The sequence below is a fragment of the Oncorhynchus mykiss genome, chromosome 6, assembly GCF_057628025.1.
Source record: "Oncorhynchus mykiss isolate SJ-2025 chromosome 6, ASM5762802v1, whole genome shotgun sequence".
Lineage (NCBI taxonomy): Eukaryota > Metazoa > Chordata > Actinopteri > Salmoniformes > Salmonidae > Oncorhynchus > Oncorhynchus mykiss.
Window position 1 is genome coordinate 40780213 of NC_143027.1, and position 16643 is coordinate 40796855.

The window sequence follows — 16643 nt, forward strand, 5'->3', positions numbered from 1 at the left end:
GCATTTAGGAATTGTTGGGTTGTCCGAGAATTTATAGCGTGGCTTTTGATGATCCTCGGTTGGGGTCTGAGCAGATTATTTGTTGCAATTGCAAACGTAATAAGATGGTGGTTCGATAGTCCAGGATTATGAGGAACAACATTTAGATCCACAATATTTATTCCACGGGACAAAACTAGATCCAGGGTATGACTGTGGCAATGAGTAGGCCCGGAGACATGTTGGACAAAACCCACTAAAAAGTGATTGAGTAGGCTGCATAGATTTCATGACTAGAAGCTCAAAAGACAAACATTTTGTTGTTTTTTGTTGTCAATAAAAATGTGCTGTCGTGAATATTAGAAACGCCCCCGCTTATGTGGGATATGCGGGGGATATGGTCACTAGTGTAACCAGGAGGAGAGGCCTCATTTAAACAGTAAATCCATTAGGCTTGAACCATGTTTCAGACAGGCCAGTCACATCAACATTATGATCAGTGTTTAGTTCATTGACTATGACTGCCTTGCAAGTGAGGGATCTAACATTCAGTAGCCCTATTTTGCGATGTGAGATATCACAATCTCTTTCAATAATGACCAGAATGGAGGAAGTCTTTACTCCAGTGAGGTTGCTAAGGCGAACACCGCCATGTTTAGTTTTGCCCAACATAGATCGAGGCACAGACACGATGTCAATGGGGATAGCTGAGCTGACTACACTGACAGTGCTAGTGGCAGACTCCAACAAGCTGGCTGGCTGGCTAACAGCCTGCTGCCTAGCCTGCCTGCTGCCTGGCCTGCCCTCTATCTCATTGTGGAGCTAGATGAGTTAGGGCCCTGTCTACGCGACAGATAAGATGAGAGCACCCCTCCAGCTAGGATGGAGTCCCTCAATCCTCAGCTGGCCAGGCTTGGTCCTGTTTGTGGGTGAGTCCCAGAAAGAGGGCCAATTATCTACAAAGTATATCTTTTGGGATGTAGTAAACAGTTTTCTACCAGCGATCTATCTAAGAGATGGTTGCCGTTTTACGATCCCCGAACCAATTGTGCTATTGTGTGTGTTTATCCGCTTTATTTGTAATTCATATTGTACATAATGTTTCTGCCATCATCTCCTATGACCAGAAAGAGCTTCTAGATATCAGGACAGCGATTACTCACCCCGTACTGGAAGAATATATTTTTTTCTTTAACGAGTCGGACGCAAAGGATTTACTCCAGACACCCGACAAGGCCCTCACCCCAGTCATTCGCAGGAGAAAGAGATGGAGATATCGGGTATGTAGGTCTGGGTGCTTTGTAAGGTGGGTAATCTGCCTTTACCATAGGTCCTATTAGCCAAAGTACAATCATTGGATAATAAAATAGACGAGCAACGAGCACGTACAGTATATCCTACAAATGGGACATTAAAAACGGTAATATCTTATGTTTCACTGAGTCGTGGCTGAACGACGACATGAATAACATACAGCTGGCAGGTTTTACGCTTTTTCGGCAGGATAGAACAGACGCCTCTGGTAAGACAAGGGGTCGCGGTCTATGTTTATTTGTAAACAACAGCTGGTGCACGAAATCTAAGGAAGTCTCAAGTTTTTCCTATTCTTTGTATTTATTTAAAACCACAAACCAATGCTAGCACTAAGACCACACTCAATGAGCTGTATACTGCCATAAGCAAACAGGAAAACGCTCATCCAGAGGCGGCACTCCCAGTGGCCGGGGACTTTAATGCAAGGAAACTTAAGTCCGTTTTACCTCATTCCCGCAAGCATGTTAAATGGGCAACTAGAGGGGAAAAAAACCTCTATACCTTTACTTCACACACAGAGACAAGTACAAAGCTCTCCCTCGCCCCCCATTTGGCAAATCTGACCATAATTCTATCCTCCTGTCAATACAGGACTAGGATCGAATTGTACTACACCGGCTCTGACGCTCGTCAGATGTGGCAGGGCTTGCAAACTATTACATACAACAAAGGGAAGCACAGCCGAGAGCTGCCCAGTGACACGAGCCATCCAGACGAGCTAAATTACTTCTATGCTCGCTTCGAGGCAAGTAACACTGAAACATGCATGAGAGCATCAGCTGTTCCGGACAAGTGTGTGTTCACGCTCTCCGTAGCAGATGTGAGTAAGAGCTTTAAACAGGTCAACATTCACAAGGGCTAGAACGATTACCAGGACGTGTACTCCGAGCATGCGCTGACCGACTGGCAAGTGTCTTCACTTAACCAATTGATTAATCAGTGTTATTCTCTGAGTTTGTTGGACTTCAGAAGGAAAATAAATGTAGCTAATGGGTGAACGTTTGTTCTTTCAACAAACTTTGCTCACAGTGAGCTGTATGTATAAAAACTTGTTGAGTCTAATTACAATTTCATGTTTGTTTTTGGAAGTCAACACTGTATGTTGGTTCAGCTATATTCCCAGATGTGGAGCAAACTCACAACCCTATTGCAGCTGGTTGATTTACAATTGTACGTTGAATTGTTTTCTTTTTAGACTTGTGTTTTTTCATGTACATTGATTGGTTGATTATCTTAAGCTACACCAACATAAGTAACATACATTTTTCTAAAGTAATCCAATCTGTTATTAGTTTGACTTTTTGCATCTGTTACTGAGATGGCTGTGCCAGTTATTATTGAGACTACCTAAATCAAATAGAAGTATTTCCTGGCAGCCATTGTCAGTGCAGGTTGGGGGTGATTAACGTTCTCTGGCTGGATTCCAATTTTTCAAGTTGAATTGTATGTTCACTCAACATCAAATGAAAAGTTGAGTGAACATTAAAATTCAACCTGAGAATGTATGTTGGTTCAGCTATATGCCAAACATTTTTGCAAACTCACAATCCTATTGCAGTCTGCTGCCTTACAATTGTACATTGATTCAACTTTTTTATAGTGCAGGGAGACAAAATACACCTCTCAACTCAAAGTGCAATGTAGCCTAGTTTAATTTCAACACAGGTGTATAGCGAGATAAAGTCAAGTTGAATTTGAAATGTGTTGATTGATCCATACACTTGTATTACAATGATGAGACTGCTTATCATTTTTCTAAGGAGTCGAGGAGTTCTTGTTAATCAAATCAGATCAATGATCACTCACACCGCCAAAGTAGAAGAAGAGAGGATGAGAAGTGGAGTACAATAAAGTTGACCATTGCGATGTAGATTAGTTGCCCTTGGCTGGGAAGCTGATCCTAGATCTGTGCCTACAGGCAAGTAGCAGGGAAGACATGAGGGGAGGGGTTCTCAATTATAGACACCTTTAGTTAGTTAATGAGTGCAGGGCTGGATAGATGGGGGTATAAAGACGAGCAGGGAGCTGTGGCTGACTCTACTGTCACTGTCATATAGTCACCATGTCTTTCTCAGGGAAATACCAGATGGAGTCACATGACAACTTTGAGTCTTTCATGGAGGCTGTTGGTAAGTCTTGAAGTTGGGTTTGTACATTTGATTAGACTTGGGGTGTTAATTTCAGAAGTCATAGTCCTTTCAGTAATGATGTTCAATGGTGACTGCGAATGCAATGGGTACTTGCAATGGTGTTAGATTTAACAACAAATTATAGGTTTCTTTTGAATAACTTTCACTGAATGTTTAATTTAAGACTTAACACCGCTAGTTTGGTTTGGGCTAACTATTTTGAACTTCCAGCACCAATGGGATTGTTAAATGATTTGCCTAGGCATTAATCATTTATTGTGTCATTGATATTCAAACGTATGGTCTTCTGTCCTCTATCCGTGGAATGAATCCACTGTGCCACCAGGATGGAGTTGTCATGCATTAGTTTTGTAACTATAAATTTAGTCTCTTCAGACCATTTCAACAGGAACAAGCACTCATTAAGATCAGGTGTGGCCAACTACTGTGTTCAACACACTTAAGAGAAGATGGCGTTTGTTGAAGCTGAGAACGGAATGCGTTTTGATTAGTGTTTTTGTATGGCATGTTCTTAGTGTTCTGAGAACATGACTAACTAACTATGAGAACCTACAGAACATTATGCTAAAGTACTGACATTCCCACAGGAGAATATTTAAAGTCATCTGAACAACTTGAGAACATTCCCAATGTAAAATGACTAATGTTCCTAGAACTTTACCTTAAATTAAATGTTTGAACTTTCAGGAAATATTCTGATCAAATAATGAAATGCCAAGAAAATAACATTTTGTCAAATTCCTTAATGAGAATGTTTCAAAGCCAAGCAACTGTCCTGCACCATTGCCAGAATGTGGTATGCAAAATAACCAAGCCCTAAAACGTATTGTCCTCAGAATGTTATGTGCTAGCCATCATTGTGTTGCCATATTATAGTGCATCAGCGCTTTACTTCAGTAGTAATAATTCAGTGTTCATGTCCCACTTCACTTTTTGTAGTACTAAAAAGCACCGTATATGACTCTCTCGCTGCCGCAAGCATGTAGGTCTCCCTGATGAGCTTATCCAGGAGGGCAAAGACATCAAGAGCATCTCTGAGATTGAAGAGACTGGAGACCACTTCAAGGTGACTGTCACCACGGGGACAAAGATCCTCACCAACTCCTTCACCATTGGCCAGGAGACGGAGCTCGAGTCGCCGACCGGGGAGAAGGTCAATGTGAGTGGCGCATGTCACAACCCAACCATGAGTTTCATACATGTAGCCTGGGTTTATCCATCTCCCTACATATACAGCCAGTATCTAACTACACTATAAGTTCAGCTGATGTGGGGTCACTATGGTTAGTTCAGGTCCCAGTGATGTTGTGGGAGGACTGACTTTCGTTGGCAGAATCTCCTCTGCTCTCCAGGGACTGGGCGCACAGTTACGTCTCAAAACCAACTCGCACACCTGATGCACACTGTCACACTTTTTTTTCTTCTCCATATATGGCCATCCAACTTGGGCCTGTTAAATTGGTCCTAGTTGACTGTAGTTGGTGACCACTGCTTTCAGATCTAACCGTTGACCTCTCCTGTTTCAGTCTGTGGTGACGAGGGAGGGTAACAAGCTGACGGCCATCCTGAATGGGATTGAATATGTCACAGAACTTACAGACGCAAACACCCTCGTCAACGTGAGTCTGGGGCATATGTCTGGGGGTTTCACGAAGCGACACAATTTCAGGGTTAATTTATACCATTAACAAAATGGGTAGTCTATGACAGTGCCGTGAACGCAATTCAACAGTTTGCTGCCGCCAATGTCCTAATTACATGCTGACCCCACCGCTCGCTTCGCAAAATAAATGTTCAACCTTGCACCCACACTGCTCGCGCGCCTCAGCAAGCATCTGCGTGGCCAGGTGCTAAAATAAAAATTGGTTCTATTTGATGTGCTGCAAGTCTGGCCTCTCCAATCTCCTCATTGGTTCTTAGGAGCATATACCCATGTGGGTGATTGAAAGAGGAACTTTAAGGTCCACACTCTGGTCAGTTGTAACGTTGGTTGTCAACCGCCATATAAAGGAGGCGAGATGATGAGAAACATTCGGTTTTCTGTGGCTTAATTGTCAGATTTCAGGTAAAATAACAACCCAATGTTTATATACTAGGACAAATTAGCTAGCCTAGCTAAATTGTCATAAATATGAAATGCTTTTTGCCCCAAATATAACTGTTCCGGACTTTGTTTTGATATTTCAACCTGCATGTCCTGATCGCTTCTAGTGTGGGTGAACAAAATCAATGTGAGAACGAGCGCGTCCGGTTTGGTAAGCATAGCGTACTGGCATGGATTTATTGAGTGTAATGATTACAGATGCTTTCTCTTTTCAGACCATGACTCTGTCTGGCATGTCATACAAGAGGACCAGCAAACGAATGTGAAGATCTACTGCACTCTTTGGATTAATAAAATGTGAAAGGCATTGAATGGTCTCAGCATTTCATATCAATGGGTAGAACTTCAGGGGAAAATTGAAGTTTGTAATAATGAGGCAAGGTTTGAGTTGGATGAATGTGGGATTCAATAGAATAGCGTAGTTCCGTCAACATTACACTTGGGCCAAAATGGATTTTCTACATTTTAATGTGACTGCTTTATAGCAAATGTCAACCCAGCAGTGTAGAAATGAAGGCTTTGCTAGTTCCATCTAGTCTGTTGCAATATGGGTCAGAATCCTACCACATTGGGTGCATCAGTTTAAAAGCAGATTCCTCAATTTCCAGTTATTTTTGAAAATCAAGTTTCAGGCAATGTTTTTGGACATTGCTTTCACTAGTTCCACCCCAGTGTAGCTGACAAGGGGCTAAAGGTGCACCATTTGAGGGTGACTGGTTTCCCAGCTACAGTGTGGTTGGAAAAGCTAAGGACCCTGGGACTAAACACCTCCCTCTGCCACCCCCAGGTGGTAAGGGTAGGCAACAACGCGTCTGCCACACTGAGCCTCAACACTTGGGCCCCTCCTGTACTCCCTGTTCACCCACGACTGCGTGGTTAAACATGACTCACACACCAAGTTTGAGGTTCACCACAACACCAGTGGTAGGCCTGGTCACTGACAATGATGAGACCTGGCAGTGTGGTGCCAGGACAACCTCTCCCTCAATGTGAGCATCAAGGAGCTGATCGTTGACTACAGGAAAAGGCGTGCTAAACAAGCCCCCATTAACATCGACAGAGCGAGTTTCAAGTTCCTTGGTGTCCACATTACCAACGAACTATCATGGTCCTAACACACCAAGACAGTTGTGAAGAGGGCACAACACCTTTTCCCCCACCCCCTCTGTTGTACACTGCTACTCGCTGTTTATCTATGCATAGTCCCTTCACATATGTACAAATTACCTCCACTAACCTCTACCCCGCATATTGACTCGGTACCGATAGCCTCGTTATTGCTACTTTTAATTTTTACTTGATTTGGTAAATATTGTATCTTGAACTGCTTTGTTAAGGGCTTGTAAGTAAGGTGTACACTTGTATTTGGCGCATGTGACAAAGTTTGATTTGACGTGTCATGGACGTAGGAATTGAAGGGTTGATTTGTCTATATTTGTATAATAACGTGAGGTCACTACTGCCGGCTGTTAGTTTCTTGACACCTGCCGCCATAGGTTCGTTCATGCTTATTGGCTAGTACTTCAGGGCCTCGTGTGTGTAGAAAATGATACTCATTCTACTTAAACATCCGTTACTCAATCTGTCTTCACAAGCTAGGCGGGTTCATGTCATAAAGATGTATTTTAATCTTGCAGATCATCCTGTGTGAGTTTCATGTCTTGGTGTGGGTTCTTTGCAGGATGGCATAGGCCTTACACATGCAGTGTCCCACCTATTTTCCATACCTGCCAGTGGGGCACCCCTGCCTTCATTGTTACCATCCCCAGAGCGGTGTTAACTTGGTATCGTTTACTGTCAAAGTAATATTGAGCCATTTATACTGCACAAATATAAACGCAGTATGTCAAGTCTTTTCATGTGCTGAAATAAAAGATCCCAGAAATGTTCTCAAAGTGCACAAATTTGTATATCCTTGTTAGTGAGCATTTCTCATTGTAATAAGATAATCCATCCACCTGACAGGCGTGGCATATCAGGACAAAAGGCCACTAAAATGTACAGTTTAATCACAATGCCGCAAATGTCTCAAGTTGAGAGAGTGTGCAATTGGCATGCTGACTGCAGGACTGTCCATCAGCGCTGTTATCAGATAACGAAATGCTAATTTCTCTACCATAGGCCACCTCCGTCATTTTAGAGAATTTGGCAGTACGTCCAAGCTGCCTCACAACCGCAGACCATGTGTTACTACACCAGCCTAGGACCTTGACAGCTGATTAAACAGGAGTATTTATGTCTAATAAAATCGGCTATCTAGTCTATAATGACTAAAGAGTAGACTCACTCCCCACATCAGGGCTTTTTAGGCTGGGGGGCTCCGGGAATGCAAACGTGGTGTGTAAGGGACATGTGGTTGGAAAAGTGAAGGTGCAATTCAGGGAGGGAGTTGACTTGTGTCCTGCTCCATCCTTTATTTTAAATCTCATAGGGCTGCAGTGTGGACCAATCTTGGAAGGCCGAGGTGGAAGGTGACAATCAAATCAGCCAATCGGAGGGAAGCATCTCTGGTGACATTTTTCTAAGGCTCCTGGACTTAGCTGACCACAGCCTTCCTATCGAGTCCACCAATGAGCTGCAAGTGATGCTAGGGTTCCATGGGGTCACTTGAGAGATTGGATGATAGGATTTGTAGTTCAAAGTTACCCACCCATTTACTGACCTCCTTCTTCAGTATATAGGCAACATCACTGGAAGGGAATAAGCTCAGAATTTCACTCTTTGACATTTCATGTATGGCAAATATTGGAGTTAAATTCTTAGCTAGATGGGACCCTGAGCACCCAAATCAAATCGAGAGAATCGAAAACAGCAGGTCTGGGACAAGGTGGCATGTCCGGTGAACAGGTCAGGGTTCCATAGCCGCAGGCAGAACAGTTGAAACTGGAGCAGCAGTACGACCAGGTGGACTGGGGACAGTCAGGAGTCATCAGGCCAGGTAGTCCTGAGACATGGTCCTAGGGCTCAGGTCCTCCGGGAGGGGAGGGAGAGAGTATTAGAGGGAGCATACTTAAATCCACACAGGACACCAGATAAGACAGGAGAATTACACCAGATATAACAAGTATGAGTATAGCCCACAAAGATCTCCTCCACTGCACGAGCCAGAAGGGGCGCAAAACCAAACAGGAAGATCATGTTAGTGACTCAACCCACTCAAGTGACGCACCCCTCCTAGGAAAGGCATGAAGAGCACTAGTAAGCCAGTGTCTCAGCCCCCGTAATAGTTTTAGAGGCAGAGAATCCCAGTGGAGAGAGGGGAGCCAGCCAGGCAGAGAGAGCAAGGGTGGTTTGACGCTCCAGTGCCTTGCCGTTCACCTTCGCACCCCTGGGCCAGACTACACTCAATTGTAGGAACTACTGAAGAGATGAGGCTAAAGTAAAGACTTAAAAGCAGAGTCTGCGTCTCTCACATCGATAGGCAGACCATTCCATAAAATCGGAGCTCTATTGGAGAATGCCCTGCTTCCAGCTGTATGCTTAGAAATTCTAGGGACAATAAGGAGACCTGTGTCTTGTGACCGTAGCGTACGTGTAGGTGTGTACGGCGGGACCAAATTGGAGAGATAGGTAGGATCAAGCCTATGTATTGCTTTGTAGGTTAGCAGTAAAATCTTGATATCAGCCCTAGCCTTAACATGATGCCAGTATATAGAGGCTAGCACTGGAGTAATTTGATACAATTTTGGTGTTCTAATCAAGATTCCAGAAGCCGTGTTCAGCACTAACTGAAGTTTATTTAGTGCTTTATCCGGGTAGCTGGAGAGTAGAGCATTTCAGTAGTCTAATCTAGAATTGACAAAAACTCGGATTAGTTTTTCTACATAATTTTTTGAAAAAAGATTACTGATTTTTGCAATGTTACAAAGATGGAAAAAAGTTGTCCTTGAAATATTCTTGATGTGTTTGTCAAAAGAGAGATGAGGGTCCAGAGTAATGCCGAGGTCCTTCACAGTTTTATTTTAGACGACTGTACAACTATCAAGATGAATTGTCAGATCCAACAGAAGATCTCTTTGTTTCTTGGGACCTAGAACTAGCAACTCTGTTTTGTCTGAGTTCAAAAGTAAAACATTTGCCGCCATCCACTTCCTTATGTCTGAAATACAGGCTTCCAGGGTAGGACATTTTGGGGCTTCACCATGTTTCATCGAAATGTACAGCTGTGTGTCGTCCGCATAGCAGTGAAAGCGGTAGAATATATATATAGTGAAAACAATAGTGGTCCTAAAACGGAACCTTGAGGCACACCAAAACTTACAAATGATTCGTCAGAGGCCAAACGTTCCACAGAGATTAACTGATATCTTTCCGACAGATACGATCTAAACGAGGCAAGAACTTGTCCGTGTAGACCAATTAGGGTTTCCTATCTCAACAAACAATTGTGGTGATCGGTGGTGTCAAAATCAGCACAAAGGTCTGGGAGCACGAGGACAGATGCAGAGCCTTGGTCTGATGCCATTAAAAGAGATGCAGGGCAATATTATTGTTATTATTTTTTTAGAGGAATAGTATATTCGATATCGGCCGGGTCAATGTTTTGCTTTTCCAAGAGAGGCTTAATTACTGCCACTTTTAGAGAGTTTGGTATATATAGAGAGCCATCCATTATGCTCAACATAGGAGGGGCAAGCACAGGAAGTAGCTCTTTAAACTACTGAGTTGGAATAGGGGCCAGTACACAGCTTGAAGGTTTAGAGGACATGACTATTTTCATGTGTCGAGATACAGGATTAGAAAACTTGAGTGTCTCCATTGATTCTACGTCCTGGCAGTTATGTGCAGACTCAGGACAACTGAGCTTTGGAGAAATACGCAGATTCAAAGTGGAGTCCGTAATTTGCTTCCTAATGATCATGATCTTTTTGTCGTAGAAGTTCAAGAATTCATCACTGATGAAGTGAAATACATCCTCTCTTAGGAAAAGCTGCTTTAAGATTGTTCTTATTCTGCTCAATTAGGTTGGAAAAATAGGATGATCGAGCAGCAGTGAGGGCTCTTTGATATTGCACAGTACTGTCTTTTCCAAGACTTCCAGTTTGCTGGAGAGCCACTTCTGTTCCAATTTTCTGGAAGCTTGCTTCACGTCTCTGATATTTTCTGTATACCAGGGAGCTAATTTCTTGTGACACATTTTCGTACTAGGGTATTACGCTAGGTTAAATTTAGATCCTCAGTTAGGTGGTTAACCGATTTTTGTACTCCGACGTCCTTGGGTAGGTGGAGGGAGTCTGGAAGGGCATTTAGGAATTGTTGGGTTGTCCGAGAATTTATAGCGTGGCTTTTGATGATCCTCGGTTGGGGTCTGAGCAGATTATTTGTTGCAATTGCAAACGTAATAAGATGGTGGTTCGATAGTCCAGGATTATGAGGAACAACATTTAGATCCACAATATTTATTCCACGGGACAAAACTAGATCCAGGGTATGACTGTGGCAATGAGTAGGCCCGGAGACATGTTGGACAAAACCCACTAAAAAGTGATTGAGTAGGCTGCATAGATTTCATGACTAGAAGCTCAAAAGACAAACATTTTGTTGTTTTTTGTTGTCAATAAAAATGTGCTGTCGTGAATATTAGAAACGCCCCCGCTTATGTGGGATATGCGGGGGATATGGTCACTAGTGTAACCAGGAGGAGAGGCCTCATTTAAACAGTAAATCCATTAGGCTTGAACCATGTTTCAGACAGGCCAGTCACATCAACATTATGATCAGTGTTTAGTTCATTGACTATGACTGCCTTGCAAGTGAGGGATCTAACATTCAGTAGCCCTATTTTGCGATGTGAGATATCACAATCTCTTTCAATAATGACCAGAATGGAGGAAGTCTTTACTCCAGTGAGGTTGCTAAGGCGAACACCGCCATGTTTAGTTTTGCCCAACATAGATCGAGGCACAGACACGATGTCAATGGGGATAGCTGAGCTGACTACACTGACAGTGCTAGTGGCAGACTCCAACAAGCTGGCTGGCTGGCTAACAGCCTGCTGCCTAGCCTGCCTGCTGCCTGGCCTGCCCTCTATCTCATTGTGGAGCTAGATGAGTTAGGGCCCTGTCTACGCGACAGATAAGATGAGAGCACCCCTCCAGCTAGGATGGAGTCCCTCAATCCTCAGCTGGCCAGGCTTGGTCCTGTTTGTGGGTGAGTCCCAGAAAGAGGGCCAATTATCTACAAAGTATATCTTTTGGGATGTAGTAAACAGTTTTCTACCAGCGATCTATCTAAGAGATGGTTGCCGTTTTACGATCCCCGAACCAATTGTGCTATTGTGTGTGTTTATCCGCTTTATTTGTAATTCATATTGTACATAATGTTTCTGCCATCATCTCCTATGACCAGAAAGAGCTTCTAGATATCAGGACAGCGATTACTCACCCCGTACTGGAAGAATATATTTTTTTCTTTAACGAGTCGGACGCAAAGGATTTACTCCAGACACCCGACAAGGCCCTCACCCCAGTCATTCGCAGGAGAAAGAGATGGAGATATCGGGGACGTGGGTCTGGGTGCCTTGTAAGGTGGGTAATCTGCCTTTACCATAGGTCCTATTAGCCAAAGTACAATCATTGGATAATAAAATAGACGAGCAACGAGCACGTACAGTATATCCTACAAATGGGACATTAAAAACGGTAATATCTTATGTTTCACTGAGTCGTGGCTGAACGACGACATGAATAACATACAGCTGGCAGGTTTTACGCTTTTTCGGCAGGATAGAACAGACGCCTCTGGTAAGACAAGGGGTCGCGGTCTATGTTTATTTGTAAACAACAGCTGGTGCACGAAATCTAAGGAAGTCTCAAGTTTTTCCTATTCTTTGTATTTATTTAAAACCACAAACCAATGCTAGCACTAAGACCACACTCAATGAGCTGTATACTGCCATAAGCAAACAGGAAAACGCTCATCCAGAGGCGGCACTCCCAGTGGCCGGGGACTTTAATGCAAGGAAACTTAAGTCCGTTTTACCTCATTCCCGCAAGCATGTTAAATGGGCAACTAGAGGGGAAAAAAACCTCTATACCTTTACTTCACACACAGAGACAAGTACAAAGCTCTCCCTCGCCCCCCATTTGGCAAATCTGACCATAATTCTATCCTCCTGTCAATACAGGACTAGGATCGAATTGTACTACACCGGCTCTGACGCTCGTCAGATGTGGCAGGGCTTGCAAACTATTACATACAACAAAGGGAAGCACAGCCGAGAGCTGCCCAGTGACACGAGCCATCCAGACGAGCTAAATTACTTCTATGCTCGCTTCGAGGCAAGTAACACTGAAACATGCATGAGAGCATCAGCTGTTCCGGACAAGTGTGTGTTCACGCTCTCCGTAGCAGATGTGAGTAAGAGCTTTAAACAGGTCAACATTCACAAGGGCTAGAACGATTACCAGGACGTGTACTCCGAGCATGCGCTGACCGACTGGCAAGTGTCTTCACTTAACCAATTGATTAATCAGTGTTATTCTCTGAGTTTGTTGGACTTCAGAAGGAAAATAAATGTAGCTAATGGGTGAACGTTTGTTCTTTCAACAAACTTTGCTCACAGTGAGCTGTATGTATAAAAACTTGTTGAGTCTAATTACAATTTCATGTTTGTTTTTGGAAGTCAACACTGTATGTTGGTTCAGCTATATTCCCAGATGTGGAGCAAACTCACAACCCTATTGCAGCTGGTTGATTTACAATTGTACGTTGAATTGTTTTCTTTTTAGACTTGTGTTGTTTCATGTACATTGATTGGTTGATTATCTTAAGCTACACCAACATAAGTAACATACATTTTTCTAAAGTAATCCAATCTGTTATTAGTTTGACTTTTTGCATCTGTTACTGAGATGGCTGTGCCAGTTATTATTGAGACTACCTAAATCAAATAGAAGTATTTCCTGGCAGCCATTGTCAGTGCAGGTTGGGGGTGATTAACGTTCTCTGGCTGGATTCCAATTTTTCAAGTTGAATTGTATGTTCACTCAACATCAAATGAAAAGTTGAGTGAACATTAAAATTCAACCTGAGAATGTATGTTGGTTCAGCTATATGCCAAACATTTTTGCAAACTCACAATCCTATTGCAGTCTGCTGCCTTACAATTGTACATTGATTCAACTTTTTTATAGTGCAGGGAGACAAAATACACCTCTCAACTCAAAGTGCAATGTAGCCTAGTTTAATTTCAACACAGGTGTATAGCGAGATAAAGTCAAGTTGAATTTGAAATGTGTTGATTGATCCATACACTTGTATTACAATGATGAGACTGCTTATCATTTTTCTAAGGAGTCGAGGAGTTCTTGTTAATCAAATCAGATCAATGATCACTCACACCGCCAAAGTAGAAGAAGAGAGGATGAGAAGTGGAGTACAATAAAGTTGACCATTGCGATGTAGATTAGTTGCCCTTGGCTGGGAAGCTGATCCTAGATCTGTGCCTACAGGCAAGTAGCAGGGAAGACATGAGGGGAGGGGTTCTCAATTATAGACACCTTTAGTTAGTTAATGAGTGCAGGGCTGGATAGATGGGGGTATAAAGACGAGCAGGGAGCTGTGGCTGACTCTACTGTCACTGTCATATAGTCACCATGTCTTTCTCAGGGAAATACCAGATGGAGTCACATGACAACTTTGAGTCTTTCATGGAGGCTGTTGGTAAGTCTTGAAGTTGGGTTTGTACATTTGATTAGACTTGGGGTGTTAATTTCAGAAGTCATAGTCCTTTCAGTAATGATGTTCAATGGTGACTGCGAATGCAATGGGTACTTGCAATGGTGTTAGATTTAACAACAAATTATAGGTTTCTTTTGAATAACTTTCACTGAATGTTTAATTTAAGACTTAACACCGCTAGTTTGGTTTGGGCTAACTATTTTGAACTTCCAGCACCAATGGGATTGTTAAATGATTTGCCTAGGCATTAATCATTTATTGTGTCATTGATATTCAAACGTATGGTCTTCTGTCCTCTATCTGTGGAATGAATCCACTGTGCCACCAGGATGGAGTTGTCATGCATTAGTTTTGTAACTATAAATTTAGTCTCTTCAGACCATTTCAACAGGAACAAGCACTCATTAAGATCAGGTGTGGCCAACTACTGTGTTCAACACACTTAAGAGAAGATGGCGTTTGTTGAAGCTGAGAACGGAATGCGTTTTGATTAGTGTTTTTGTATGGCATGTTCTTAGTGTTCTGAGAACATGACTAACTAACTATGAGAACCTACAGAACATTATGCTAAAGTACTGACATTCCCACAGGAGAATATTTAAAGTCATCTGAACAACTTGAGAACATTCCCAATGTAAAATGACTAATGTTCCTAGAACTTTACCTTAAATTAAATGTTTGAACTTTCAGGAAATATTCTGATCAAATAATGAAATGCCAAGAAAATAACATTTTGTCAAATTCCTTAATGAGAATGTTTCAAAGCCAAGCAACTGTCCTGCACCATTGCCAGAATGTGGTATGCAAAATAACCAAGCCCTAAAACGTATTGTCCTCAGAATGTTATGTGCTAGCCATCATTGTGTTGCCATATTATAGTGCATCAGCGCTTTACTTCAGTAGTAATAATTCAGTGTTCATGTCCCACTTCACTTTTTGTAGTACTAAAAAGCACCGTATATGACTCTCTCGCTGCCGCAAGCATGTAGGTCTCCCTGATGAGCTTATCCAGGAGGGCAAAGACATCAAGAGCATCTCTGAGATTGAAGAGACTGGAGACCACTTCAAGGTGACTGTCACCACGGGGACAAAGATCCTCACCAACTCCTTCACCATTGGCCAGGAGACGGAGCTCGAGTCGCCGACCGGGGAGAAGGTCAATGTGAGTGGCGCATGTCACAACCCAACCATGAGTTTCATACATGTAGCCTGGGTTTATCCATCTCCCTACATATACAGCCAGTATCTAACTACACTATAAGTTCAGCTGATGTGGGGTCACTATGGTTAGTTCAGGTCCCAGTGATGTTGTGGGAGGACTGACTTTCGTTGGCAGAATCTCCTCTGCTCTCCAGGGACTGGGCGCACAGTTACGTCTCAAAACCAACTCGCACACCTGATGCACACTGTCACACTTTTTTTTCTTCTCCATATATGGCCATCCAACTTGGGCCTGTTAAATTGGTCCTAGTTGACTGTAGTTGGTGACCACTGCTTTCAGATCTAACCGTTGACCTCTCCTGTTTCAGTCTGTGGTGACGAGGGAGGGTAACAAGCTGACGGCCATCCTGAATGGGATTGAATATGTCACAGAACTTACAGACGCAAACACCCTCGTCAACGTGAGTCTGGGGCATATGGCTGGGGGTTTCACGAAGCGACACAATTTCAGGGTTAATTTATACCATTAACAAAATGGGTAGTCTATGACAGTGCCGTGAACGCAATTCAACAGTTTGCTGCCGCCAATGTCCTAATTACATGCTGACCCCACCGCTCGCGTCGCAAAATAAATGTTCAACCTTGCACCCACACTGCTCGCGCGCCTCAGCAAGCATCTGCGTGGCCAGGTGCTAAAATAAAAATTGGTTCTATTTGATGTGCTGCAAGTCTGGCCTCTCCAATCTCCTCATTGGTTCTTAGGAGCATATACCCATGTGGGTGATTGAAAGAGGAACTTTAAGGTCCACACTCTGGTCAGTTGTAACGTTGGTTGTCAACCGCCATATAAAGGAGGCGAGATGATGAGAAACATTCGGTTTTCTGTGGCTTAATTGTCAGATTTCAGGTAAAATAACAACCCAATGTTTATATACTAGGACAAATTAGCTAGCCTAGCTAAATTGTCATAAATATGAAATGCTTTTTGCCCCAAATATAACTGTTCCGGACTTTGTTTTGATATTTCAACCTGCATGTCCTGATCGCTTCTAGTGTGGGTGAACAAAATCAATGTGAGAACGAGCGCGTCCGGTTTGGTAAGCATAGCGTACTGGCATGGATTTATTGAGTGTAATGATTACAGATGCTTTCTCTTTTCAGACCATGACTCTGTCTGGCATGTCATACAAGAGGACCAGCAAACGAATGTGAAGATCTACTGCACTCTTTGGATTAATAAAATGTGAAAGGCA

General features: G+C 42.9%; 2 protein-coding genes across 4 annotated transcripts; both read left to right on the plus strand.

Annotated features, from left to right (window-relative positions):
• The first annotated feature begins 3321 nt into the window (after positions 1-3321).
• Positions 3322-5854, plus strand: LOC110526900 (fatty acid binding protein 1-B.1). 2 transcript variants are annotated; one of them, XM_090239339.1, is made up of 4 exons: positions 3322-3422; positions 4423-4602; positions 4970-5062; positions 5763-5854. In XM_090239339.1, the coding sequence occupies exons 1-4, from the start codon at positions 3390-3392 to the stop codon at positions 5811-5813; spliced, it is 357 nt and encodes a 118-aa protein (XP_090095465.1). In that variant the 5' UTR covers positions 3322-3389; the 3' UTR covers positions 5814-5854. The 2 variants fall into 2 exon arrangements, with proteins under 2 accessions (XP_090095465.1, XP_021463757.2); XM_021608082.3 differs by having other exon boundaries at positions 4430-4602.
• An 8256-nt stretch (positions 5855-14110) lies between these two features.
• LOC110515135 (fatty acid binding protein 1-B.1) lies at positions 14111-16643 on the plus strand. Of its 2 annotated transcripts, none has more exons than XM_090239340.1 (4): positions 14111-14211; positions 15212-15391; positions 15759-15851; positions 16552-16643. In XM_090239340.1, exons 1-4 carry the CDS (start codon positions 14179-14181, stop codon positions 16600-16602), a joined length of 357 nt encoding a protein of 118 aa, XP_090095466.1. In that variant the 5' UTR covers positions 14111-14178; the 3' UTR covers positions 16603-16643. The 2 variants fall into 2 exon arrangements, with proteins under 2 accessions (XP_090095466.1, XP_036836005.1); XM_036980110.2 differs by having other exon boundaries at positions 15219-15391.

What these genes read in the sequence shown, in the direction of transcription:
- LOC110526900 (XM_021608082.3), top strand. Translation starts at nt 3,356, where the DNA reads ATGTCTTTCTCAGGGAAATACCAGATGGAGTCACATGACAACTTTGAG. An exon ending in CGACCGGGGAGAAGGTCAAT is followed by an intron (nt 4,603 to 4,969) that starts GTGAGTGGCGCA and finishes CTCCTGTTTCAG; the next exon opens with TCTGTGGTGACGAGGGAGGG. An exon ending in ACGCAAACACCCTCGTCAAC is followed by an intron (nt 5,063 to 5,762) that starts GTGAGTCTGGGG and finishes TTCTCTTTTCAG; the next exon opens with ACCATGACTCTGTCTGGCAT.
- LOC110515135 (XM_036980110.2), top strand. Translation starts at nt 14,145, where the DNA reads ATGTCTTTCTCAGGGAAATACCAGATGGAGTCACATGACAACTTTGAG. An exon ending in CGACCGGGGAGAAGGTCAAT is followed by an intron (nt 15,392 to 15,758) that starts GTGAGTGGCGCA and finishes CTCCTGTTTCAG; the next exon opens with TCTGTGGTGACGAGGGAGGG. An exon ending in ACGCAAACACCCTCGTCAAC is followed by an intron (nt 15,852 to 16,551) that starts GTGAGTCTGGGG and finishes TTCTCTTTTCAG; the next exon opens with ACCATGACTCTGTCTGGCAT.